The following is a 26951-nucleotide window of genomic DNA, read 5'->3' on the forward strand; positions in this document are numbered from 1 at the left end:
CTGCAACGCAGCTGCGTCAAAGAGCATGCAACTTTGTCGCCCTCGCGAGGTCAGGGAGCTGACTTGTATTTTTTTCCATTTTATATTATTTTAATGCTTGTTCGGTTAAATACTGATTTAAAATGCACAACAATAAATATAAAGCACACAGTACACACATATAAGTAATAAATACAATAATTGATATGCAGAAAATGGACACTTATTGAGAGTAAAAACCTCAAATTGACAAAGTGACACAGAATCACCAGCCAAATCCTCACAATAACACATATTTGAAAAACATAATCTTATTTATTTATTTATGAGGGGGGGGCAGTTGCTCATTGACATGGGCGTTGTCGACTGCGCACAGTTGCATACGTCTGCGTAAAGGGAAACATTTGTCCAACTTTGTCGCCCTCGCGAGGTCACTGTGGTGATTTTATACCCATACGTAATATTTAGAAATAAGTGCTGAAGACTGCAGATACAGTATTTGTTTCTAAACATATATGAAGGAATGAATGAATGAATGAATGAGCACAAAGTTGACAACTCTGCGGTTTAAAAAATATTAATGTAAAAACAATACAAATGTCACATACCCTCAGTCACATTTGACCAAAGAGGGCTGAGGCATAAATATGTCTAAGAACATAACAGTGTTTAAGAAGTTTTTCTATGGCAGTAAATACAATTTATAAAATAGAATATACAATAGAATAACAATTTGATGGCAATAATAAACTCTTGTGTGTAAGATATATGTAAAAATCAACGTAATTCATTCTTTTACTTTATTGTTATTTTTTCTTGTTTAATCTTTTCTGTAACGTTACTACACTCCCCCCCCCCAGAGCCGAGTGGAAGTACTTACTTCGTCTCTCCCGGAAGTGCTCTTCCCCTATCATCGCGCTAGTTTACGAGATTGCCGTATCCAACCAAGAAGGTCAGCTGATCATTCACTACTAGCGCGCGTGTGTGTGTATGTGTGTGTGTGTGTGGAGACGAACAGCTAGAGTGACGGCAGCACAGCACAGCAGTTCCACACTACAATACAGGTAAATTGTGTCTTGTATTTAAACTTTAAATACTGCCAGCCAGCCATAAACTCCTATTGTACAGGCGTATATGTTCGGGGTTAGTTGTCGTTAACCAGGGCGAGGACGCCCGTTACCGTTAGCTTAGCCCCCCGCTAGCAGAAAAAGAACGTTCTAGATTCACCTGTCTCGAGCTGCCTTTGATGAGGTGTCGTAAAGCAAACAGTCGTAGCCGAATATCAACGCTCCCACAGCGGCCTTAAAGAGTACGCTGAGGCGGTGGCGTGGCGAGTTCCCCCTATTAAATGTAAAGCCGCTGTTTAAAGTCGTCTCATTTGAAAGTAGCTTATGTGGCAGTTTTGCTAAGCGGTGCAATTCGGGCTAGAGCCATATGCGGAATCTGTTCAGCTATTGTGCGTAATAATGACAGTTATAAGAACGTTTACCAATTATCTACCAGCATGTTTCGTAATTAACATGGATAAAATACATGTATGTCGTTAGAGATCAACTGCTTCGTCATCACCCAAATGGCTCTTGTGATTTTTGTGCGCGTGTTGTTTTACTACACAATGGGCCAGACGTCAACATGCATTTTCAAAGAACTATTTTTATTTATTTTTTTACATTTACTTGACATGACATATTTTTCTATCTCCATCTTTCCTTCCTTCCTACGCTCCTTCTTTCGCTCCTTTCTTCTGTCGTTCCTTTCTCTCGTGATCTTCCGTCTTTCCATTTTTCTTTCTTGCTTTTCTTGTCTTTCCCCTCGATTTCGTCTCCTTATGTTCGTCTTTTCCTGCTTTCTTCCCGTTTTTGCTCCTGTTCCTTATTTCCATCCCCACGGACCTTCCTCCTTTCCTCTTTTTTCCTCCATCTGTCTCATGCTCCCTTCCTTCTTTCCCTTCTTTCTTTCGTTCATTTGCTGAAACCTACTTCTCTGCCTTCTTTCTGACTGCTTTCCTGCATTCCTATCACTCGGGCGTCCTTTCCTTCATTTGTTGCCTTTTATAGTTTTTAACTCAAATAACTGCGTGTTTTCAATCAAAGTATTCACATTTTCCCTACATTTGAAAGAACTATACTTTTCCGCCGTGCTTTTAATTGGTTTACAAGTATCTGTTTGAAATGATCCCAAACGGAGACTTAACATTTCTTTCTTTGTGATTATGGGTTTGAGTTGGGAACAAATGTGATTTCCTGAATGCTATTCTTGAATAGAAATGAGTAGGCCTTTTCGTTACTTATAACCACACAACCTAATACTGTACAAGTTATGTACCCGTAGCAATAATTATAATAAAAATTGCTGGTTTTGAACGCCCTCTGCAAGTTACAAACGCAAATCAAAAGTTTATGGCAAACTTAACAAAATTTCCACACGCTTACTTGTGTTGTTTTTGTTCTTTCCTAAACAGTGACACACACACAAGCACCGAAAATGGCAGATAACAGCCAACAAAACCATCAGAGACTGGGCCCTGTGGTAAGCCAGTTGCTTAGTATCAAACCAAAGATTGTTTCATGTTTTTCTGTTAAATGTGCCAGCACATAAAAATACAAAATGTGCAAGCACATAAAATTACAAAATTAAGCAAAGGGTTTCTTTGTAACATTTAAGTCAGCAGTCATTCCTCTTTGCAGCATGTGCATGCACAAGTTTACTCAATAACCCCCAAAAATGGCTGCATTCAGCCATTTTGGTCCTCACCTTTGGAATAGCCTGCCAGAGGATGTCAGGTCTGCAGAGACTGTTGATATTTTTAAGAGGAAGCTCAAGACACACCTTTTTAGTTTGGCTTTCAACAACTTTTAAATAATTTATCTTTTCTTTTGATTGAAGATAATTCTATGTTTTGCTTTGAATGTTTTAAAGCACTTTGAGTTGCATTTTTATGTATGAAAAGTGCTATATAAATAAAATGTGATTGATTGATTGATTGAAAAAACATGTGGCGGAATTCACACACAAATTGCAAGTGTAACGGAAGCTTGCTGGATGATTTGTAACACTAAGTTCAATTTTGCGCAATGTGAATGTGAGGTGCAGGAATTATTATTCCCTTTTCCACTTGATCACATCCTCAATTTCTACTGTAGTGCAGCCATTCAATCCCAGGAATTTATTTATATTTTTTTCCAATTTCTTTCAAATGTTATGGTAAAAGAGGCTCTGAAAATGTCTCGCTTTGAATGAGTTAATGATAATTTACAATAATTTGTAGGTGAGTGATTGAAAGCAATCATTTGAGCTAGGGCTGCTCGATTATGAAAAAAATATTAATCACGATTATTTTGGTAATAATTGAAATCACGATTATTTAAACGATTATTTTTTGCTAGAAAACAAGAACAGGTTTAAACATTCACAAAATTCTTTGAAGCGCTATAATAATTTAAGTTGGTTTTGGACCCAACAACATTTATTAAATTGATTATTTAAAAAAAAAAAAAAAAGTTAAAGTGCAAATGTATAAATTTAAAGTATGGTTTACTTGTATAAACAAACGAGTTCACTTTCTATGCACTTATAAATTGCCAAAGTAGTAAACTGCTTGGAGTAAAATGCCAATTCATCCAACATGCTATTCATCTATACATTTAGACCTTTGTCTGGAGTCTTTTTTGCTTTGTTTTTAAAGTAATGTTTACATAAAGTAAACAAAGTTAAAGTAATTTGCTTCTGATAAATGATACATTTAATATGCTGATTGAGTCAAACTAATTTAAATGTTGACTGTTACTAGTACGTATACTATACAATACTTATAATACAAAAAAAATTGACTTCATATTATGTACTACACAAAAAATTTAACTTAAGTCACAGTAATAATGTTTAGCATGGTTTCTATTTTTGTGCTAGTAAAAGTAGTGTATATTTGCACAAGATATGTTATTAAAAAATAAATCCCTTGTGCCTTGTGCTGTTTTCTTGCTTTCGTGTATCATAACATCATCGTAAACCAAAAGATGGTTGAATAGATTTGTTGTGTTGCCGGTGGATGCAGAAACAAGTTGCACTTTATGTCTTTGCTCGCCATCTTCCACGGCAAACCCAAAATGTAACCAAATAAGCAATTTCGACTTGCCTTGCTTGTTGTTCCTATGGCAGGTCTTGTGCCATTTTTAGGTCTGTTACTCTGTTAAAACATTGAGTAGCGGCGTGTGCAGTGTGACTGGCTGGCTAGCTAGCTAGCTTGGAGAGGGCGGCGCGGCGGAGTAACTAGTGTGCGCATGCCTCAAAACAACTCAAAATGAGTATTAATAATCGTTTTTTTACAATTATTTCAATTTTGTAATCGTGGAGTGTAATAATCGAAATCGTAATTGAATTTTGGTTAATTGTACGGCCCTAATTTGAGCCCCTTATTTTATTCTTTGAATCTTGGGGTAAAACTCCTTCAAAAATACTCAGACCACAAATTGTTTTGTTGAGGAACACAACTTGATAAACTACTATTCAGAATTTTTTTTTTTCAAAAGCCAGTTTAGCAACACTTTAAGGTAACATTAGATAAGTGGTTCAGAAGCTAGGTCCTTAACAAGCTAAAAGGTCATGTGGTCAGTTGACCTTTGGACAAAAGCTTTCACAAATATGCTATTGTATTGAATTAAGTAGTTTTCAAGTTTGAAACTGTTAACTTGGGAAAATGTGACTTTTGAACATTCTTATTAAAGCGCCACTATACTCTAACTTGATGTCCTACACCTGAAGCACTCTGCTGTGTTAAGCAAGTCATGTACCAAGCTCAACATTCTCTAGGGTCTGAACATGGAGGTGGACCACACTGGAATCGGGTTTATGAGCCAGCTGGGCGAAAGTTGGGACGTTTCATCTTTGGTTCACGCAGAGTGTGGCATAAAACTGAGCTCCCATAAAGACAATAGTAGCCGTTTCAGTCATGCCGTGCTTATCAGAAGCTAGCTGATCATGTCTTGAGATGGGGAAACTGGACACATTTTGGGATACAGGCAACTAACCAAAGACTTGCTTGTTTGAGAATTTGTGAATTGTGAATAGACGGGGTTTCACTGTACAAGCAGTTTGTCAATTTTATAAATTGTTACTATTGAATGTAATGTCTACTTTCATATTTACTGAGTCACTTAACAGTACTTTTATTTCCCCTCCTGCAGCAATTTTTAATGAGCAACAAGCTTGAAACGGCCATGTGGCTATCCCGCCTCTTCACAGTCTACTGCTCCATCATGTTCATACTACCAATCTTGGGGTGAGTATGCACTAACACGGTCGTCGTCCGTTGGAGTAACCAAATCGCTTAGCGTTCGTACCCCCCCTTTTGTTTTAGGCCCAACGCGGCGTCCAACTTCTACCAGCGAGCGCTGCTTGCCAACGCGCTCACCAGCGCCTTGCGCCTGCACCAGAGGCTGCCCAGGTTCCAGCTGAGTCGGGCGTTTGTGGCGCAGGCGCTGCAGGAGGACAGCTGCCATTACCTGCTCTACTCGCTCATCCTGGTCAACTCCTACCCCATCACTAGTATCCTTGGCTTTAAGGCGCTTGCCTGCACTATGAGCTCTAGTGGGTTTAAGTTAAACATTGTTAAAGGGAGGGGTGTCTTAATGGAGAACCACATAAATGTATAACCGCTAGTCAGTAAGAGGACCAAAAAAATGCATGTCTTATTTTTTATTTTTAATAAAGCACACATATTTAATGACATTTAAAATGAATCATCAACAGCTTAAATGTTGTGTTTTTAGGAAAGTTGTAGCACACGAAGGATTTGGACAAGTCGAACACTAACAGTTTGTTTTGGTTCCATCTGAAGAAAGGCTGTCGAAATTCCTCTGGAAGTTGCATTTGTACCGGCCTAGGAGTGTACAAATGGCTCACATTGACGTCTGCTTGCCAGATGCTGAGCTGCACTTTGTTTACGGAGGAGACGTGACAGTTCAATTTCTTTTCTGTTTTGTGTGAAAAACCCAAATTCCTCGTACCGATACTTACCTTTCAGCAGATAGCAAGTGTTTCTCAAGTGTTTTTTTTCCCCCGTTAGTCGTTCTTTTTAAATAAGTGCCATATATTTATGTGTAAAGAATGAAAGCTTAATGAGCGTACCGTGGTAGACTGTCCCATACTTTATTTAGTCTCCTGGGAGAACAACAATACAGCAAGTGTAGAGGGACATCTGCTGAAGCAGCTATGGAAGAACAAAAGTCTAATTGTTACAACTCCCCTTTGTAGTTTACTGTATGAATGCGACAACTAAGAGACCTCAACTTTGTACAGCCTAACATGAAAATGAGTTGTTTTTTTTAATGCTGCCATAGAAAGACATGCAAACCTCCAGTCCAATGTGCTGCCATATTTCAAAGATATTTGAGAGAAACAATTTGTGCTTTTTTATGCAGGAAAAGAGGACCTTGTTGTTCTTTTTATACGATTTTGATGAGTGTCTTTATTTGACCTCTGTTTTATTTTCATATTCCTCATGTGGCAAAATAATGACATTTACTGCTATTACCGGCTAGACAGGCTAATTACAAAGCCGACTTTTTTTCCCACTGTGTATTTTATTGTTCTTAAATCCATTGTCTTCAGTGAGCATCTTCCCAGTGTTCCTCTTCTCCTTGCTCCATGCAACCACCTACACCAAAAAGGTCCTAGATGTGAGTACGCCAGCACCACTGGCTGCGACTTGTATTGCTGTCTTGTAAGGGGGTTTTGCAGAAAAAAAAAAAACTGGTTTTACATAATGGACATTTAGTTATAATTATCTATTGTATCATCATGTTGCTAAAACAAAAACTCTAATAGAAGCTGCTCGCTTGTAAACAGTAAATTCACTTTTCACAGTTGATGCTGTGAATAGTGAACTGCAACAATTGCTCCGCCCCACAATAAGAATAATTGCCAATAAATAGTTGTAGTAGTTTGTGATTTTTTCAGGATTTATTGGTTTCACCGGGGCGGGGGGCCTTGAATTAGATGAATTCCGTAAATGATGAAGCACAAATGGGAGCGGGGTTCACTCTACATAACAGCGTTGTTGATGTCTTCGTCGTCTGGGCAGTCGGTGGGCCCGGGCACGCTGATGTTCATCAGGAACCTCCTGGACAAGATGTCGGCCAATCAGCAGAACATCCTCAAGTTCATCGCCTGTAATGAGATCTTCTTGATGCCCGCCACCGTCTTCATGCTCTTCAGGTTGTGCACAAAAAGCATGACACACACCCCGTGTTAGAAAAAAAAAATAAAATTTACGTGTTCACCAAAGCAGCTGATCTCTTAGCGCAGGGGTCTTCAATCCTGTTCCCCGAGGGCCGGTGGCCCACCTGTTTTCCATCTGTCCCTGCTGCAACACACACCTGATTCAAATGATCAGGATCGTTATCCAGCTTCTGCAGCCCTTTGGTGAATATCTGTAACAGGGAGAGATGGAAAACAGGCTCTCGATGAACAGGATTGAAGACTCCTGTCTTAGCTTACTCCTGTTTGAAACCAAGTTTAACCCAATAAAGCCTAAAGCGCTTGGCTTAACAGCTCCCCAAAACCTAAGGTCGTCTTTGAAATTACCAAACAGTAAAGATGAATAAACATGTGAAAGCCACATGTCTAAGGTCTCAAATTATTTTGGAATGGTGTTTCTATCTGCTACAGGGGCAGAGATATTAATTATTTTGGAGGTGTTGAATTTCTGGGAAAACGTCAGGTTTTCGAGGGTAATTCCAAAGATGACCTTAGGTTTTGGGGAGCTGTTGAGCCAGGCACTTTAGGCTTTAATATGACTTTGTCATGTGGAGGTGGCGTCGCTAGCAAGGATTAGCCAGTAGGAGACTCTTGACATGTGATCACTTCACATTGTCGTGTCCATCCACTGGACGTTTCACTGTGTTTTTCCACAAGTCCATTTTCAAGCATTCAGGCGTGACCATTTAGTATAGGACCGATACAATTACAGTGGAACCTGGGTTTGTGAACTTCATTCGTTAGGAGACATTGTTCTCGAACAAAAACAATTTTCCCCATTAAAATTATTCATTCAAATGAATCATTTTGACTTGGTGGATTTCACTCTGGGCAGGCACTCCGTAGACGCAACTATTGTGAGGCTTTAAATATGTTTTCTCTAAAATGGTGTAGATTTTCAAATTATTTTGTTACTATTTTGTCCCCAGTGGCCAGGGAAGCTTGCTGCTGCCTTTCATCTACTATCGCTTCCTCAGCCTGCGCTACACATCTAGAAGAAACCCGTATTGCCGGTAAATGCTACATGCAATATGTCAATTTTCTATACTTGCTTAGACTGAAAGTTGTTTATTTGTCAGCACTCTCTTCACTGAGCTGCGAATCCTCTTGGAGCATTTCATCATGAAGCCTGCATGCCCCGCCTTCTTCCGGAGGATGTGCCTCAGCAGCATCGCCTTCGTCAGCCGCTTGGCCCCCACCGGCGTCTGAAGGCCTTGCCATGCCACCCTCCTCCTGCTCCCTTTTGCGTTTGGTCACCTCGGAGGACGTGACTTCCATTTTGGATGAGGACACACTGGCGGCATCATTTGGAGAATATTTTGTTTTTATCGTTGCAATGACAACTTGACAGCGTGCTCCAGTTCCAGACTCAGCCAGTAATGCACTGAAGGTTTTTTTTGGTCCTCCTTCTCTTCCTCCTGTCTTAATGTGACCTCACCAAAATGGTGAACCCGCCGCTCTTGTGTTACGCCAGAGCACATCGGACATCTTAATGTCATCCCGCAACCTTATTTATTCACTAATGTTCTGAGATTAGTAGCAAAATGATCTTCTGTAACAATAAGTTGAAACATTGTGTCAGAAGGGAAAAAGAGGCAAGATGATGATTTATGTGCAGTTTATATTTACTTTCTTGTTGTTTAGCTCTTTAAAGGCCAAACGTCACTCCTTTTTGATGTTCAAATGTCACTGCTGTATTTTATAGAATAAGCATAAATAATGGGACATTATGCTGTTGGATTTCCTTTCAAAACGAAGTCCATGATGCATGGCATCAGTTAAATGGAAGATGTACTGCTTTTCAACAATTATGATTCAATTCCCTCTTTTTTTTTTTTTAAATGCATTTACTACCCTTGTACTAATATTTTTTTCTGACACGTGTCCTAACTTTTTTCTCCCATGTTGTCAACAGATACACCATGTTTTTATCGCAAGATGAGCTCTTAACGATTACGAAATAAAATGTTTAAAGACAAGTGATAACCTTTTTGTACCGACTTAATTCTGTGGTTACTACGCATTCCATGATAAACACTGGTGTGACCACACCTCCTTTCTCCGACTGCGGAAGCAAAATATCCAATCAGGAGTCGTCTTGAATATGAAATGCTCAAACGGCATCAAATGATTGCACAGGTTATTGCGGGCGACAACGTTGCCATGGAAGCGGTTTTAAGAGTAGTTCCTTCTTCTCGCCCCAATTTCGTCTCTATTTCGACCTGAAGGCTGCTTGCTTTTCCATTCACCACTTAGTTTCACCTGTATTTTACGTTAAACACGACTCATTGTCGTCTTTGAAGTTCTTAACCAACCACTCGTGTGAAACGTCGCGAATGCTAACTAGCTGACTAGCCAACGTTAGTGCGTCGAGTAATCTTCTTGAGTGGATAATCCTCGTCGCTTTTATCTCTTCGCTTTTCTTACAATGTTTAATCTCAAATGTTAGCAGCGACTTGTGACTAACGGATGGACCGACTGGTTGCCACTTTTGTGGCCGGATAAACATCTAGTTTGGCGGTTATATCGTTATTTACTCCGGAGTCAGGACTTGCCCCAAATAAAGATGGAGATTAATTTAAATCGAGTTGACTATATCCAGGTATGTCCTCTCTCTATCGCAGTTATTAGCATGTTGATGTTATTATACTCTGTCAAACTGGTTGTTTTACCTGATTTTCCGCCAAATGAACTGTTTGCATCAATTACAGGTTGGCGTAACATCCCAAAAAACAATGAGGCTACTGCCAGCACTTGGAAAAAAAGCCACCCAAAAGGTGTCACCGATTAATACGGATAGTTTTGCGTATATTCCAGTGAAATAAGCGTTCAAATGACGTAGTTTCATGTCATTGTTGCAGGTGGCTGTTGCCGACCATGATGGCGTCGTGACATGTTTTGGGATGAAGAAGGGCGAGGCAGTAGTGAGTTTTTGTCCCCCCCCTTCCAATTCAGTCATTGCTCAATTTTGTTGCTAACATAAGACCATGTATCGCAGCCTGTCTTCAAAACACTACCGGGGCAGAAAATATCCCGAATGGACCTGGGCGGGGCGGCTGGAACGCCGCGGGAGAAGATCTTCGTCTGCTCAGGATCTCAAGTGCGAGGATTCACCAAGAAGGGCAAACAGTTTCTCACCTTTGATGCCAATCTCACCGAGAGCATCAATGCAATGTAGGGAGCAACTCCACGACGGTTATAGGCCAGGCATAACCTACGACTCATGGGGAGCAAGAACGTTTGATCTGGCCTACCATGCTGTTTTAAGTGCCATCCATCCATCTTCTATACCGCCTGTCCTTACTGATCAAATAAAATAGCTGCAACTGGAAAAATGGTCCCTGCTCTTGACATAAGAATCTCAATGTATCACATTGGGTAGCCTGTGGACTTTGTAGTTTCCACTGCAAACTATGACCAAAAATATACACATACAGCAGATTCTAGGAATGTTTTATGTTTCCCTCCTCCAACACTCTTGATTCAAATGAAAGGATCGTTACCAGGCTTTTGCTGTTTTTGGCTTCATATATTTGCGGAATATTTACAGTTGAGTTTAAATTGTTGATACAGTAAATTACTCACATTCACTCACAATCCTCATCAGCCTTATTCAACATGTGTTATAGAAAATGGACAAATCTGTTACATTCTGAAAATAGCTGGTCCACTTCCCACCCATGTTGTCCTTTGTCCCACACAGGCATGTGTCCGGGGCCGACCTCTTTGTGTGTGCCAGCTATATCTACAACCACTACTGTGACTGCAAGGACCAGGACTACTTCCTATCGGGGGACAAGATCAACGACATTGTCTGTTTGTCCTCGGAGAACCTGGCTCGCCCTGTCCCTGTGCTGGCGTGCCAAGATCGCGTTCTCAGGGTGCTGCAGGTAGACAAAACTGCTTGTTAATCCTGATTGTCCAATAAGAGTTAAGTCAATAAAGTTTTTTTCCCTTGTTTATTTAATTTCATCAGGGATCTGAGCTGGCCTACGAGGTGGAGGTGCCCGGACCTCCGTCTGTGCTAGAATGCTACAACAAAGATGGAGGCAAGTTAGTCCCCTTCTGTTGAGTTTTCTAGAGTTCTAATTGTGATTGTTATTCCATTTTATTTTCCAATTGAATATTTTACTTTAAATGCCAATCTATTAGCTGCCATGTGTTAATTAAAAATAACATATTTCTAATGAAGACCATTGCAGCAAGTTCCATTTAACAAATGTCACTGAAAGCTGTCTGTGGTAAAATTGCAGACAAAAAAAGCTGACAAAAAAGGCAAGCACACTTGTGGAGTTAATCCTTAAATAGTCATTGAGCTGAAGTCTTTCATGAATGTAAATTCTGAGTTTTATTTACATTTCAAGGCGTATTTAAAATTGGTAAACAAATCTGTAATACACAAACAGATAGTAATATCTGATACTGCATTGCATTTCATGTGGTTGTTTTCATGCGGCACCCAAGTGAATTATGGGAATTTTGTCTCACTTTCTCTCAGGAGAGGACATCCTGTGCGGCATGACGGACGGCAAAATCGGCCTGATTCAAATCGGCGAGGGTTCGGCGGCGACTAAATGGGAGATTGACAACGACAAAAAGAAAGGAGGTACTGTCCTGTGCTGTTTATGTCATGGATCTCATGCACGGCTGTACCTAATAAAGTGTTCTGTGCTGTTTATGTCATGGATCTCATGCACGGCTGTACCTAATAAAGTGGCCTGCGATACTGTGCTATGTCCAGGAATTCTCTGCCTCGACGCCTATGACATCACGGGTGACGGCGTGAGGGACATCCTGGTGGGCCGCGACGACGGGACAGTGGCCGTATACGGTTTTGACAGCGCCAACGAGCCCACGCTACACTTTGAGCATGCAAGGGGTCGTCTAATCTGGACTTGATGAGTCTGTGTCATGCAACTACTTTTAATTCGCCTCCTTTGCTTGGCACAGGCTTTGTCAGAAAGCGTGACCTCCATCCAGGGAGGCTGTGTGGGAAAGGAGTCCTATGACGAGATATTGACTGCCACCTATACAGGTGACATTGCTACTCGACACACTTTTGAAGCTACATACTCCCAAGTTCCCTACACACATCCTCACAAAAAAAAAATGAAACCATAAAGCAGCTTTTCCCTTGTTTTTTTTTAGTCCAATTGGCACATCCCCTCAAACCTTGCACACATCCCAAGAAACAAAAAACAATCTCTTCCACATGTTTAAAGTCACACACTACAGTTAACACTTGATAGAGTTGGCACACCCCCTCTCCCTGCACAAGTCCTCACAAAAAACAAAACAAAACATAAAACAGTCTTGGCCACACTTTTTAAACTACGCATGCTCTTCAACATTGAGTTTGCACATCACCTGTCCCCCACAAACTCCTAAGCACTCAGAACAAATCCAATAAAGGCATTATTTTCATCATATAATCAAGCATTATTTTCAATCATACACACATTCTGTCCATGCTGTTTCACCCTAAATTGAAGTCTGGTACTCTTTGCAGTTGAGTAAATGCACTATGTATGAATAACTATACATCCATCCATTATGTTCTTATATCAGTGCACGGGGAATAATGCCTCCCTTTAACCTTCAATTATAAAGTGTATCCGAGTAGGCTACAGTAATCAATACCTTTTGGGGCTATCTTGCGTTTTTCCAGGTTGGGTGACAGGTTTGACCACGGAGCCACAAAAGGCTGAAGTGGGTGCTGGAGACGAGGTCAGGATGAGTAAAGAGGTTCAATCCAAAGTGGAAGCCCTCAGGTAACCGCCGCCGCCGACGACTTCGGTCTCCCGAGCGAGACGTGGAAACGCGGGATGTTCTTTCGCCGCAGGTCGGAGCTGGAGCAGCTCCAGGTCAAAGTTCAGCTGGGCCGCGAGCAGTACCAACAGACGTCGCTGTCCAAGACGGCCGTCTCTGTGGTTCCCACCTTCAGCATCAACGACAAGTTTACGCTGTGCCAGGACGATGCCAGCTACAGCCTCACGCTGGAGGTGCAGACGGCCATCGATAACCTGCTGCTCCAGGTATGTCCTGCCTTTGTACAACTTCAACAGAACTTGTTGTGATTTTGTCTTCTTAAAAAAAAGTTCAGTGGTACTTCGTCTTACCAGTGAGATATGACCGTTTGCTCAGCAAATTCTTTTATCTTGAATTTGTGCAAAAATGTTACTGTGTGATGGTGACAGCGAACTTCACAACTTGCAGATAGTGAACAATTTTTCAAATGAGGCAAATGCTTAAGCCAAACTGCTTATTGTCAATAACAGTTGACGTTTTCTGTGAAATTGACACATACTAAACAGCAAACATAAAATTACACAATGTAACAAATATGAAAGTTTGATTTTTCATCTCGTGTACGTTTTACGTATCTGTTTTATACTGCCCCCTGGTGGCCAATGCGTGCATGCCATAAAGAGCTGCACAATGTCAATGTAGTACTGTATTACAAAGCACGCAATCGTAATGCACAAACTGTTTAGTTCTTTACATTCTATTTAATATTGTTATTAATAGGGATCGGAATTGATAAGACATTAGCGATTCCCATTCCATTATCAATACCTTTTCTTATAAATAAGAAATAATACACAATGATACATTATATATCATTGTCAGTATCATTCCATGACATGAAAATATGAAATCTTTTTCTGCATAGTACTGTGTGATGAATAAAAGTAAAACACATCCATTGGGAAAACACAGTTTAAGATATGTGGAAGTCCAACTTGTCGCTGTCTCTGGCAGAGCGATGTTCCAATCGACCTGCTGGACGTGGACAACAACTCGGCGGTGGTCAGCTTTAGCGAGTGCGACTCTGAGGTGAACCGAGACCTCAAAGTCATCAAAACAAACAGCTTTCTTGTTGATTGACTGCCATTTTGAAACACTCTCTTTCCAGCAGCCTAATGGCAACTTCCTGCTGGCCACTTACAGGTGTCAAGCCAACACCACCAGATTGGAGCTCAAAGTAAGTAGTGTCCCTGTTGTAGACACGCAACCCAAATTGTGTATACAGTAAACCTGATGCAAACATAAACAATTACATAAATAATTGTAGAAAGAGTTGAAACACTTTCCACTTTCAGCCACTATGACCCCAAAACACTTCAAACTCACCTTACATTCCCTTTTCCCTTAAAAAAATGTTTTCCCCACTTTATCACGATTCATTGTCTACCACAAGCCACGTTCATTTGTGTGTGTGTGTATGTATGTGTGTGTGTGTGTGTGTTTTAGGTGAGGTCCATCGAAGGGCAATACGGCACCTTGCAGGCTTACGTCACCCACAGACTACAGCCCAAGACGTGTCAGGTTCGCCAGTATCACATCAAACCTCTGTCTCTTCACCAGCGCACACACAGCATCGACCAGGACAGGTGACTTTCCACCCTACACCTTTTTATCAATAATAAGATATGAGCTAACATTATTGATACTTTATGTTCTGTGTTGTGTAATCCAGGCCCATGAACAGGCTGAGTCTAGTGGGACAGTTCAGTTTCGCCGAGATCCACTCCTGGGTGGTCTTCTGTCTGCCGGAGGTGCCGGAGAAGACGCCAGCGGGAGAGAGTGTCACTTTCTACTTCCTCAACACCTTCCTGGGCACGCAGTTGCACGCCACCTACAGGTCAGCAACTGTACTAGACAACAACACAAACAGACATACTCTGAAATGCATGCCATAACTTCAAATGCTCTCGTGGGCTGTTTATGGCCTCTCAGATAAAGCAGCAGGGATTTGTAGCATATTTGTAGTTGACATCACAACTGGCATTTGATATGATGAACATAGCCTGTCAGACAGTCAACATTTTATCCTCCTTGATGGCCTTTCAATAAAATACTTTACCACATTATCCATCCATCTATTATATATACAGTTTATCCTCACAAGGGTCGCGGGGCGTGCTGGAGCCTATCCCAGCTTGATAAACTGGAGCCTATCCCAGTTTGATAAGCTACATGTTAGCATAGCAAATGTTATCATGTTAGCTTCTATTCTTCTCTTCAGCTTTCATTATAACACTTGATATAACTACCAGGGTTGAAATTAATCCGCTTTGAGTAATTTGAGTACCTCAATTAAAAAAAAAAAATGCTCAAGGAATTTTGGGTACCCATTTATTTGGTGTTCATGGTTGGTAAAACAGTCAAGCCAGCCGCAGCAGCAATTGTTCATGCTTTGCATGACGGTAACATGCCGCCAACGTGGTGAGGACAACTTAAAAATAAAATATTTCCAAATAGACGTACGTCAGTGCCTTGGTACACTTTTATTTTGAAGTTTGTTCGTGGTAGCACGTGGTGGCGTGATGGCTCACTTTACTCGTCTTCCCGACTTGAAATTGGATAGTTGGAGCCCAGTTTAAGTTTGAATATCTACCGCAATTCGTTGCCACCAACATCAACACAATGTCATCCTGAAATCATGTTCAGTCGCTAATTAAGGCCTCTAAAAAAAAAAAAAAGATTAATTACGACTTACGAATATCAACTCAATTTTTTAAAAGTTATACTGTATTATGTTAGCATTTATTAAGTGTTACTCCAATGATGTCGCGCTTGAATTTTTTTTCAGCAAAGGGGAAGGTCACTTCAAGTCGGACAACATCTCCACCATCTCCATCCTGAGCGACGTCCTCTCCAAAGAGGCCACCAAGCGCAAAATCAACCTGAACATATCTTACGGTGGGCTGTGGGTGGATAATTTTTCTCCTGCAGTGGAGTTGGGGGAGTTTTACTCAAGTTAAAGTGTAAAGGTGCTGGTGTTTTGCCACAGATATCAACGACGACTCGGTGAGCCACACGCTCAAGATGATCCACCCTAAACTGGAGTACCAGCTGGTGCTGGCGAGAAAGGTTCAGCTCATTGATGCGCTGAAAGTATGTCTGAGCATTATGTTTATGTCCATTGTTGGAACTAAAACCATATTTCACAAGTGTGTCTATCCGAGGCAAAATGTAGGAATTTAGGTTAGGCGTGACTCCCTAAAACACACTCAGTAGCGCCCCCTAGAAAGCTATGGGGAAAAAAACTGTTTCACCAAGTGACACGAAATTGGATTAACATCTATCATAACAGGACGTCTGAAAAAAAGTCTTAAAGTGGAAGTCAACCCAAACATATTATTTTTAAGAATATGTTCTATGCAGCCACACTAGTTGAAATAAGGCACGACCAATCATGACTCAGCTTCAGAAAACAGGTGAGCTGTGATTGGTTGTTATCTGAGCCCTGAGCATCTGTGATGTAATTTTCAGTCGACAGAAGTGACAAAATGGCCGCCCCCCGAGTTGGCTAGATCTTGCTGCTTAACTCATCTTCCACAAACGCAATATTAATCAGAATACCATGTTTCAATTAGTGGACCTGCATAGAACATATTCTCGAAAAAAATATTTTTGGTTGACTTCAATTTTAAGGACACGCTCCCAAATTGAAACAGAAGGGCGGCCATTCATTATTAGATCCATCCATCCATTATCTATACCGCTCTATCCTCACAAGGGTCGCGGGCGTGCTGGAGCCTATCGCAGCTGTCTTCGGGCAGTAGGCGGGGGACACCCTGAATTGGTTGCCAGCCAATCGCAGGGCATCATTATTATTAGATTTTTGGTAGAATTAAAGGGCTCGTACCCCAAACTCATACAAGTGAATTTGCCCAAATGAGCCCCAATCAGAAGCCAGTATCCAAGACAAATGAACGATGCCAAATTGTAACTTAAATCCATCATCTTCTCATTCTTCCCGATTTGATGGTTTAGGAGCTGCAGCTTCACGAGGGCAACGCCGACTTCCTGATCTCGGAATATCGCAGCATTCTGGACGAGTCGGACAGTCTGCTGGAGGAGTACAAGAGGCAGCCGGCACACCTGGAGAGGCTTTATGGTGATACTTCATCATTCCTATTTGGCGTTATTGTGATTCTTAATTACTGTACACTGATGTTGTTTTCCCTTCCTCCCCGCAGGGATGATCACGGACCTCTTCATTGATAAGTTCAAGTTCAAAGGACAGAATGTGAAAGCCAAAGTGTCATCGCTCTTGGAGATCCTGGATAGTTACGATTTAAATTCATTATTAGATTTTTTCAATGAGGCTTAATCATCCGTCCATGTGGGATTTTTTTGTATTTTTTTTTGTCTATGTTAATTTGTTTTCTTTTCATAGATATGTCTACTGCTTTCACTGTAGTTCAAATCATGCCCAAGTATGTTGTAATATATTATTTTCATATTAGTGTGGTGATGAATAAACCACTATATTGATGATTTCACTTTTTTTGTGTACATTGTAATTTAATTACCTCCAAAACATGGGTAAAATGGGGTCCAAAATATTAAAAAGAGAAAACTAAAAAATAATCAGTTTTGTATTGTCTTTGAATGGAAGAGGGCCCTTTACCCTGGGAAAAAAATTATATAATATGTGGCGTTTATATTTGCTTCAAACCTTTTGTTGTTGGGTTAGGATAGTGAGTCTTATATACAATGCATTAAAATATATTATGAAAAATGAATATATATATATATATATATATTATTATTATTTTAAACATTTAGCACATATGCACGTATCCTGTCCATATTTAAATGGCATTTGTGTCATATATGTGTTTAGGAAGTACGTGGTTCCTATGTGGCCCATCCAGCATCACTGCTGGATCATGGAGAGTTGTGGCCCCTACAGCATTTAAATTGCCCACCCCTGATCTACATATTATCTACGCCCAAAAAACGCAATTTAACGTATTTGAAAAGGGACATAAATTGGGGGCTATTAGAACTCTTGAACTGGAATTATTACGGAAAAGTAGAACTACCAATGTGGAGTAACATTTTTGACTGATTTAATATGTTGAGTCAATTGACAATTGTAAACTTCCGTACTTTTAAATTACAAACCAGTTTTGAATTTGCAATCAAAGTTGCTTGTCCCCGCTTGTTTGCCGTCGGCGTGTGACGTCACTATGAGACCGGCTGGTGATTGGCCCGTTTCAATCCTCGCGGGCTGCTTGAATGAGAGAAAAGCAACTGCAAATTCAAGCGACTCAAGGTGGCAACGAAAAGCAGCACCGGGGCGGCGAGTCACCTTGCAGGTTGGTAGAATTGAAGTTATGGCACCCTAAAAGTGTAGCGACTGTTTTTGTTTAGTTTTTTGTTTTGGTTCAAATTATAACTTGGTTTCCGGTTGCAACAGCGCTGTTATCTTATACAAGGTCGCAGCTAACATTAGCCTCTGTATTGTCTTTGATATAGTTGCCCAAAAGCAAAAAAAAAAAAAAAAAAAAAAAAATAGGCAACGACTGCACTTAACTGCTAGTTTGAGGGGGTGCAGTAGAGTCCAACTTGAAGCATGTCGGGCGCAAACCGAAGCCAAACCAGCGACCTCCACGACCAAGAAAACATGCTGACAAGACTTCGAGGCTCGCTTAAGCCCCGCTCAGCCGCCTCGGAGAACCAGGAGAACGTTCCGCCTAAGCCGGTGGCCCCCAGAACCGTGCTGGGCGCTCTACAGGATAATCAGAGGAGCAATGCCCAGAAACAGCGCGCCCACAAGCAGGTCAGTTGTTACTCGCCGCCCGCTTGTTGTAGCCTCGCCAGCTAGTTAGCTTGAATGCTAAGCTAAGTATGCTCTATGGAACTTTAAAAAAAATAATAATCAAAATTGGAGGCAACACTGTCATAGTTACCCAAGTGCCATAATTAAACGGACTGTTTAATTATTGCACGGTGCTTGTTATGTTTGTTAAGCGGGGGCATGCATTTAATTGTTGCTCAAATTGAATTAATTAACCATGGCCCTTTAGTCCGCCATTTTATAGCTTCCATACTTTATGAAATCGCTCTGCATTCCGAGTCATTTAAAAAAATAAAACACTCGTATGCTTTAAAAAAACAGAACTCAACGTTGGTTTCTTAAATTATTTTTTTCAAAAAGTGTGAATGCTAGAAGCAGACTATCACTTTGCCACTCACTGTCCCTTTTTAATAACGTCAGCCCCACATTGTGATAAAAATAGTACAGTGAATCACGTTGTCTTTATGTAATTTTAACTGCACTATAAACAGTCAAAGCCTTTATTCAACCAGAAAACCAGTTGCCATTGGGACGGTGGCCTGGCCAAGATCGAGCACAATTAACATAACATGCAATGCATGTATGAACATAAACGTGTGCACATGTACAATTACAGAAAACTTCTGCTCAAAGACTGCGATACACCAACAATAAATCTTGACGCGCAACAAAACAGCAGTTTATCACATAACAGGAATATTTACAAAGTAAATGTGCAAAAAAAAAAGAGTCACATGAGCAACTGGCATTAATAAATTAATACTGGTGTGCTTGTTTTTAAGAATTGCAGTAAAGTGCATTTTTTTCATCAAGCCTGTCAATCTTGATGCTAAACACCAAATGTGACTTAAATTTGTATTTGAACTTTTGGTTGCATTGTGCGCACATCACTTGACTTGCCTTAAAATGTTAAGTGATGGCATTTTGAAACAACCTGGCTCTAGTTACGTGGAGTATCACTGAGTTCATGTGAAAATGTTTGTTTTGAGAGCTTTAAGATAATTCTTGTTTTAAATTCATTAATAGACCTGCACTTGTATTATCTTCTGCTTACAGGAATCCTCACAGCAGCCGTCATGTAAAAATGAAGAAATCTGCAATGTCTCCAAGCCGCCTCCCTTCCAAATCCATGTGGACCAGCCCTCGGACGCCTGTGTCAAGAAGCAGTGCGGTGGTGCCACCACGAAGGTCGAGGTGCTCGCCGAGGACTCTCCACTTAAGATCGACCATGCCGTCGCCCGTCTGCGCCAACCTCTGGCCACACTCGACATTCCACCACTGGCCATGGACGTCAGTTTTGGTTGGTGACTAGACTGAAAGTGTTAAAATTGTGATTTTAAAATAAAGATAAACATTTTAACCTGAAATAATGACTCTTCAGACTCGCCCATGGACATGTCAGTGGTCCATGGTGAGGAGAAGACCGTCGTTGTCGTCAAGGAGGTGCCTGAATACGCCGCAGAGATTCACGCCTATTTGAGGGAAATGGAGGTAAGAAGTCGCATGGCATCATATTTGTTTGTTCAATGTCTAGAGGTGTAACGATGATCATTTGATACTTGATTAATTATACGGATACCTTTTTTTTATTACAAATTGTCCAAATGCTCAATTTCAGCTTCAATTTTTGTAGTCCTCCTTGAAAACGGACTTTGAATCAAAATAAAACTTGCTTCTACTTTGGAAAACAGTCAACATTTTTGACCATCGTCTGACATGCTACAGATCAAGTCAGTAACTGAATCATAAGCACTTTGTGCGTGTTCTGTACCATCAATTTGAAATGTCTTAATTTTGCATAAAGGGATGGCAATTTGAACTTTTTAAATCAAATTAATCATCAGCTCAATCAAAATCCTTAGCTGCATCTATCAACGCCAAACATGTTTCAAGTTCCATTTATCAGTCAGGCCACATGCGGTAATGCATTCATATTCATGACAGCAAAGACACATTGTGTTTTTTTTAAAAAACATTTTCAAACACCCCAATTTGAATAATTATGATCCTTGTCATGAATCCATACATTTCTTCTCCATGGTGTTGCCTTAAGTGTTTTTGAAATTTGACATGGCCCAGTGTCATAACGAATGACGACAAGGGGCTAAAACTAAAGCAAATTAAGCACTTTTTGGTGCAACATGTTATGTTAACTCAAACTTTTTTTTTTGATTCCTGGTACAAGTTGAGCAGCTCATTATGGCAAAGCTGTGGGTGACTTGTGACGAGGTGAAACGCTTAATTCAGCAGTGCAGCGGGCTATCTAGTTCTGCATAACAGTGCGGATGACGTTGACAGCTCACACTGTGCACATCATGCTGCAGGTGAAGTGCCGCCCCCGCTCGGGCTACATGAAGAAGCAGCCTGACATCACCAACAGCATGCGCGCCATCCTAGTGGACTGGCTGGTCGAGGTGGGTGAGGAGTACAAGCTCCAGAGCGAGACGCTCTACCTGGCCGTCAACTACATCGACCGCTTCCTGTCGTCCATGTCGGTGCTGCGTGGCAAATTGCAGCTGGTGGGCACCGCCGCCATGCTGCTGGCATCGTAAGTTGAGTTTCAACACTCATCGCTGTTACTGCCGCTCCGTATTGTCGCTTTACCCCACGCGCGTTCGTGCAGCAAATTCGAGGAGATCTACCCCCCGGAGGTGTCGGAGTTTGTCTACATCACAGACGATACCTACACCAAGAAGCAGGTGTTGAGGATGGAGCAGCTGGTGCTCAAAGTGCTCTCCTTCGATCTGGCGGCACCCACCATCAACCAGTTTCTCACGCAGTACTTGCTGCACCACCCTGCCAGCAAGCAGGTGGAGAGCCTCGCCATGGTGAGCCCTGCTGAAACAATTACTTGTGTAACTTGATTACAAAAGCAAAATCTCTCCCTCAAAGCTTCATGGGGATTATTTTTCAGACTTTTGCTACTAAAGACACGCGCACCACTCAGTGTAGAAATAATAGATTGGAAATACTGGTGAGCCAGGAGGAACGTGTGTCAAAGCCAGTTGACAGTGCTCAAGGATGGACACGGCCACCGGTGCATTTTCAATCGCTTATTGAACAAATGGTATCAATCGAAACTGTGATCAATCATTCATAAACAAGCTATCAGCCACACCTTGCCCTCGGTAACTCAAGGCGCAGTTTGAGCTAACGGTGGCGCCACTAGCTGATGTGCGCTTGGTCACACCACCCAAAGCGGACAGGTATACTTAGGCTGTACTTGAACTGCTCATTTATCCTATTATTTTGGGATTATGAAACATTTTTTCATATTTTAAACAGTATAATTTCCTGCCTGAGGTTAGCTTTAAGCCAAGTTTCTTTATGTAAATCGGGCACGCAGGTCGCTTAGTCTGTTTGAGGTAAAATTTACAAGTAGTTAAGCAATTTTGAAACTGCACAAACCTACAAAATCAAATGCAGAAAGGTTTTTATAAATTATCTGAATTGTTTTGGATTTTTTTTTTTTTAATTCAAGGTGTAACATTTTTGTCAACAGTACCTTGGTGAGCTCAGCCTGGTGGATTCTGACCCCTTCCTGAAGTATCTTCCGTCCCAGACTGCTGCCGCTGCCTACATCCTGGCCAACAGCACGATCACCGGTTCATCATGGGTAGGTTTCAGCTTTTAGTCAACTATTGGACTCTGCCCCAAAAATGTGATGTGGCTGACTTGTATTGCAGCCCAAGTCCCTGGTGGAGAAGACGGGCTACACTCTGGTGGACCTGAGGCCATGCGTGGACGATCTTCACCAGATGTACCTGAATGCACCGCAGCATGCGCAGCAGTCTGTCAGGGAGAAGTACAAGACATCAAGGTAAGAATTAATGTCACCCACATGATTTTAGGTTTTTGTAATTTAAGTGACTTAAATTTTCTCTCCAGCCATCATGAAGCTTCCACCATTGAACCTCCAACTACTTTGCAATTTGACTGAACCCAACACCCCCCCCCCCCTTTTTTTTTTTGTGTACTTCCTGTCACTTGTCTTTTTACCTTGTGGCCTGTTCTTGAAGTACTTTTTTTTTTTTTTTTTTTTTTTTTTTTTGTATCAATTCCTGATGTTCATAGTATTTTAATCTGGTTTTAAAATCAGACCCATGTGTAAATACAAGCTGGTTTTATGCCCAAGCAGTTATAATTGCTGGCTTTTTTCTAAGTCAACCTAGTCGCGTTAAAGCAGGTGAGTTTTACACATTAAACATGTTTGTCAGTCATGGAGTCGTCTGTGTCATTACATTTGAGTGACTGACAAATGACTTGTCAGGTCATCTTGCAGCACTGTCGAATAAGGCTCTTGTAAATAAAATTTACACTTAAAACTCACTTGGTCTACTTCCTGCATATTTTGTTCCGATTGACCGCAGGGGGCAGCAGAGTATCACTTTAAAGCCACAGGAGAATATCTTTTAAAAAAAAAAAATGCATAGCTAATTTGGAGATGGTAATCTGTTCATTTTAACAGGGCAAGTAAAACAATGTTTGTTCCTTTGGCACATTATTAAATATAATTGGGGGGTGAGTTGTACTTCAGCCTCTGCTGTACTGTAAAAGGCTCTAATGAACCCATGTCAGTGCTGTCTGGATCACAAACCTAAACCCAGGTAAGTGCAGGCTCTGGATAAAACTTTTTGCAGTCATTTGAATGTGTTTAATAGTTGAAGCCTATCAAAACTAACAAATGCAGGCTTGCTAAAACTTTTCAGTCTGAACCCTTTTTATTTTGTTTTTGTTGAATGCCTAAAAAAAACGGAAGTTGTTAATTGCAGGCTGCACAAAGCTACATAAAAGGCCACATAGTAATACCTAGCCCAGGCACATGCAGGCTTTGGTCCCACAGGCACTTAAATCTAGAAAATCCAAACTAATCAAGATGAATGCACCTTGTGGATAAAGGCGGTTGAATCAATCAAATCAAAACCTAAATGCAGCCTCTGGGCATGCCTATAGCATAAACTGCATAGGTTTAGTCCCTAAGAAACTTATGGCTATGCAACTTGTCTACAGAGTGGGGTGAATCTCAAGTCAAACTTGGCCCAGAAAAATGCAGGCTTTGGATGAAGTTTTGTGGTTGGCTGAATCCATCAAAAATCAAGAGTCACACCTGGTTTCAAAGTTAACCAAGCTGTTAGCAGCCCAAATGCTGCGTTTGGGCCAGCTAAGCTAACTGCTGCTGTACGTGCCCCAGGTTGCAGTTTGCTCAGGTCTAAAGTGACTTTTGCTATGGAAAATTCTGAATATCCGGTCTTTTTTGGTAATACCCATGATGCAACGCGCCTTAGTTGGCTAGCATCTAAAGCTCGCAGAAAAGCATGTCTAGACGTTGTGCAGTTGGGTCATCCAACCATAACATGATCGAAACAAAATTATTCCATGTTACTTCGATAGTATTGGGCGAAGGGATTCAAGCGACACGTTTTGGAGCACAGGTGTCAAACTCAAGGCCTGGGGGCCACATCCAGGCCGCGAAGACAAATCATGTTTTTTTTGTCTTCACTGTTAACACAACATTCAATATTTCAAGCATTTGTGACCAATCTTTTTAAAATACACCGAAAAATAGTGAAACGATTTACTGGCTTCTGAATTCAAAACTAGTGATCCATCAATTGTGTGAGGCGATCATAGTTTTCACATGGGTTAAACCAGGGGTGCCCATTACGTCGATCACAAAGGCATCATGGGTAGCCAGCATATCATCTGTCCTCACTACTGTATTGCTACGTTCACACCAACTGCGTTGGGAGTGTTTCTGGCGGCGTGTTTCAATTGGAGTCAATGCAGTTCGCGCGGTTGCGTGCGGGGCGGCGCAAATGATGCGATTGGAGCGGTGGGACGCAGAGCGAAGCACCGGAAATCTGCCCATTCGCTCCAATCGGCGTGTTTAAAACAGGTCAACTTTTATGCCATTTCGCCTCGCGTCAGCCAATCGGCAACAGGCGTACTACGTACTACGTCACACAGGGTCCTGTTCACTCGGCGGCTTTTTTTTTTTTTTTTTTTACAGTTCTTGAACTTTACCAAGACAGCAATATTGATAGCATTAGCATAGTGTGCAAAAATGTTGACTTGTTTTATACGTGCCGAATGGGTGGATTGTTGTTGCTGTAAATCTGCTTGAGGCAGGTTATCAGCAGCTACTGTCCGGTCTATGGGTCCCTGGCTGATTCCATTCAGTGCAAGTCATCAGAGTAAGGTAATTACAAAACATTTTTGTTGTTGTATTGTGCTATGTAGGTTGATGCAGTCATGCAAGGTACACCAGCATATACGGTACATATAACAATAATTCTCAAATATATTATTTATAAATATAGTGTTTTGCATTTTTAGCAGGTGGTAGATCATTTTGACTCTGTCATGTAATTAAAAAACTCTCAGGCTGAAAAACTGTGGGCACCCCTGGGTTAAACAGTCATAACGGCCCTCCGAGTGAAATCGGAACTACGACGTGGCCCGTGACAAAAATGAGTTTGACACCCCTGTTTTAGAGCAACTCGAGTGTCTTCATTTGCTTTTAATTTATCACAAGTTACCACCTTTCACAATAAAACGGGTAAAATTGAAGAGTGAAAGTGATAAAAATCGCACTTTTGCCTGTGCAGTCCTATTGTTATAGTAGTCAAACGACATTTCATCACATTTTGAAATCAAAATAATCTTCACAAATCAAATGACAACAACCCAAATTTCAATACTTTTCAATGAATGGAGAGGTTGTTTTCACCGACTTGACCGCCATCTTGATTTGTGACGTCATTTTGACGTAGGCTCGGAATTGAATGAGTTTCTGTTGTACATTTAGAACTCGCCAAGCTTTACACGCACTGTTGGGCCTTGGTAGAGGTCTCCACTTGCGTCGCCTAGCAACGTGAAATGTCTATTTGAAAACAACCTGTCAGTGTAATTTATCAGGATTGTAGAGATCAATAATGACAAATGTAAAGCTGAAGAACCTTGCACACAGGAAGCGCTCACTAGTGAATGCATGCACACCAAACACCTCCAACCTTTTGCATTTATGATATTTATATATATATATATCTTCTGTCTTCTGAATTCTCTTAAAATCTTAGTCTTAAAATGACAACTTTACAAGAGGTAAAAAAAAAAAAGAAACGCCATCTTATTCGAGTTCACAGTAGGGGCGGATCGATGCCAAACTATTGATATTCCGAGTGTTCCAGAGTGCTAAATTTTAAGTAATATCCTCTAGCAAGTATCAATATTTGCAATTAATTAATATATATTTATTAATCTGTTATATATATTTATCTAATCTAATTTAGCAGGTTGTATTGTCAGTCATCCAATCCTAATTTTTGCTATGCGTTGCCAAGGGCAAACCCCTTTCTGCCTTGGCAGAAGCAGACTGCCGACTCTGGTCCTGCCCATCAGAGCTTTGTAAATATATTTGATTGGATGAAGAACAAACAGGGTGAAGGCCCACCTCTCGTAGACTGTTTCAATTGATGATATGTGCTCTCCCACTGGTGTAAACGCAGCAGCGGCGCACATGTGGTTTGGGTCGCAGCTTTGTGTTTAAAAAAAATTAATGAATAAAGTCACTTCCGGTATCGATATCGTATATGTATATATAGATATTCTTCTCTGATATAACAAGCTGAAATTTGTCCTCTTACCTTTATCTTCTACTCAAAAGCTGTGCGGATTTCAAATCCAAAACGATGCAACACCACGATCTACAGGGGAATTTTTGTCATTACAGTGGTCTACAAACCTGAATTTCAGATGCAAGCTTTGGGGGGGACCCTTTTCCATGCTTGCCCATTTACAAAAGTACTTGAAGAATGAATACATTGTTGACAGTACTAAACGGTTGGATTCCAGCTGATAAATGTTGATTGGAGTCAATGAGTCATACAAGTGTAAAAAAGAACCCAAAAAATGTAAGAAACAAACAAAAAATCTAAAGCCGTCTCACTTATGTTGATGAAGCCCAAAGTTGTACAACTTTAAATGTGCGTTATCCCCCCAACAACAAGGTGGGATTCTGAATTTTCCAATCTTTGGAAATTGCATGTGAAATGAATGCAGATAATCTTAAAATAAGAAACATTTTGTTTGATTTTTTTTTTCTCCCCAGTGACGT

General features: G+C 40.9%; 3 protein-coding genes and 1 long non-coding RNA gene across 6 annotated transcripts in view; all 4 read left to right on the top strand.

The window, feature by feature from the left end:
* Positions 1-894: 894 nt before the first annotated feature.
* tmem33 (transmembrane protein 33) lies at positions 895-9222 on the top strand. Its single transcript, XM_086024228.1, has 8 exons — positions 895-1043; positions 2441-2508; positions 5163-5257; positions 5336-5523; positions 6589-6656; positions 7061-7194; positions 8166-8249; positions 8316-9222. The coding sequence occupies exons 2-8, from the start codon at positions 2464-2466 to the stop codon at positions 8443-8445; spliced, it is 744 nt and encodes a 247-aa protein (XP_085880354.1). The 5' UTR covers positions 895-1043; positions 2441-2463; the 3' UTR covers positions 8446-9222.
* Positions 9223-9362: 140 nt separating this feature from the next.
* On the top strand, positions 9363-17531 carry bbs7 (Bardet-Biedl syndrome 7). Of its 2 annotated transcripts, none has more exons than XM_086024374.1 (19): positions 9363-9838; positions 9948-10013; positions 10098-10160; positions 10235-10410; positions 10940-11126; positions 11213-11285; positions 11735-11842; positions 11978-12108; positions 12187-12271; positions 12905-13007; positions 13079-13271; positions 13999-14073; positions 14153-14221; positions 14491-14630; positions 14717-14881; positions 15833-15942; positions 16034-16137; positions 17020-17143; positions 17226-17531. In XM_086024374.1, exons 1-19 carry the CDS (start codon positions 9803-9805, stop codon positions 17357-17359), a joined length of 2142 nt encoding a protein of 713 aa, XP_085880500.1. In that variant the 5' UTR covers positions 9363-9802; the 3' UTR covers positions 17360-17531. The 2 variants fall into 2 exon arrangements, with proteins under 2 accessions (XP_085880500.1, XP_085880501.1); XM_086024375.1 differs by having other exon boundaries at positions 14156-14221.
* A 734-nt stretch (positions 17532-18265) lies between these two features.
* On the top strand, positions 18266-22859 carry ccna2 (cyclin A2). Of its 2 annotated transcripts, XM_086024494.1 has the most exons (9): positions 18266-18353; positions 18514-18817; positions 19892-20135; positions 20217-20326; positions 21160-21383; positions 21459-21663; positions 22338-22451; positions 22522-22655; positions 22724-22859. In XM_086024494.1, the coding sequence occupies exons 2-9, from the start codon at positions 18611-18613 to the stop codon at positions 22773-22775; spliced, it is 1290 nt and encodes a 429-aa protein (XP_085880620.1). In that variant the 5' UTR covers positions 18266-18353; positions 18514-18610; the 3' UTR covers positions 22776-22859. The 2 variants fall into 2 exon arrangements, with proteins under 2 accessions (XP_085880620.1, XP_085880619.1); XM_086024493.1 differs by having other exon boundaries at positions 18289-18817.
* Positions 22860-23280: 421 nt separating this feature from the next.
* The window catches only part of LOC147151433 (uncharacterized), a 4332-nt gene continuing 661 nt past the window's right edge, over positions 23281-26951 (top strand). Inside the window, exon 1 of the long non-coding RNA XR_015085836.1 lies at positions 23281-23442. This is a non-coding gene — a long non-coding RNA (uncharacterized LOC147151433). The remainder of the gene's footprint in view (positions 23443-26951) is intronic.

This window comes from Filicampus tigris, chromosome 2 (assembly GCF_054856515.1).
Source record: "Filicampus tigris isolate MCC_2025a chromosome 2, RoL_Ftig_1.0, whole genome shotgun sequence".
Taxonomy (NCBI): Eukaryota; Metazoa; Chordata; class Actinopteri; order Syngnathiformes; family Syngnathidae; genus Filicampus; species Filicampus tigris.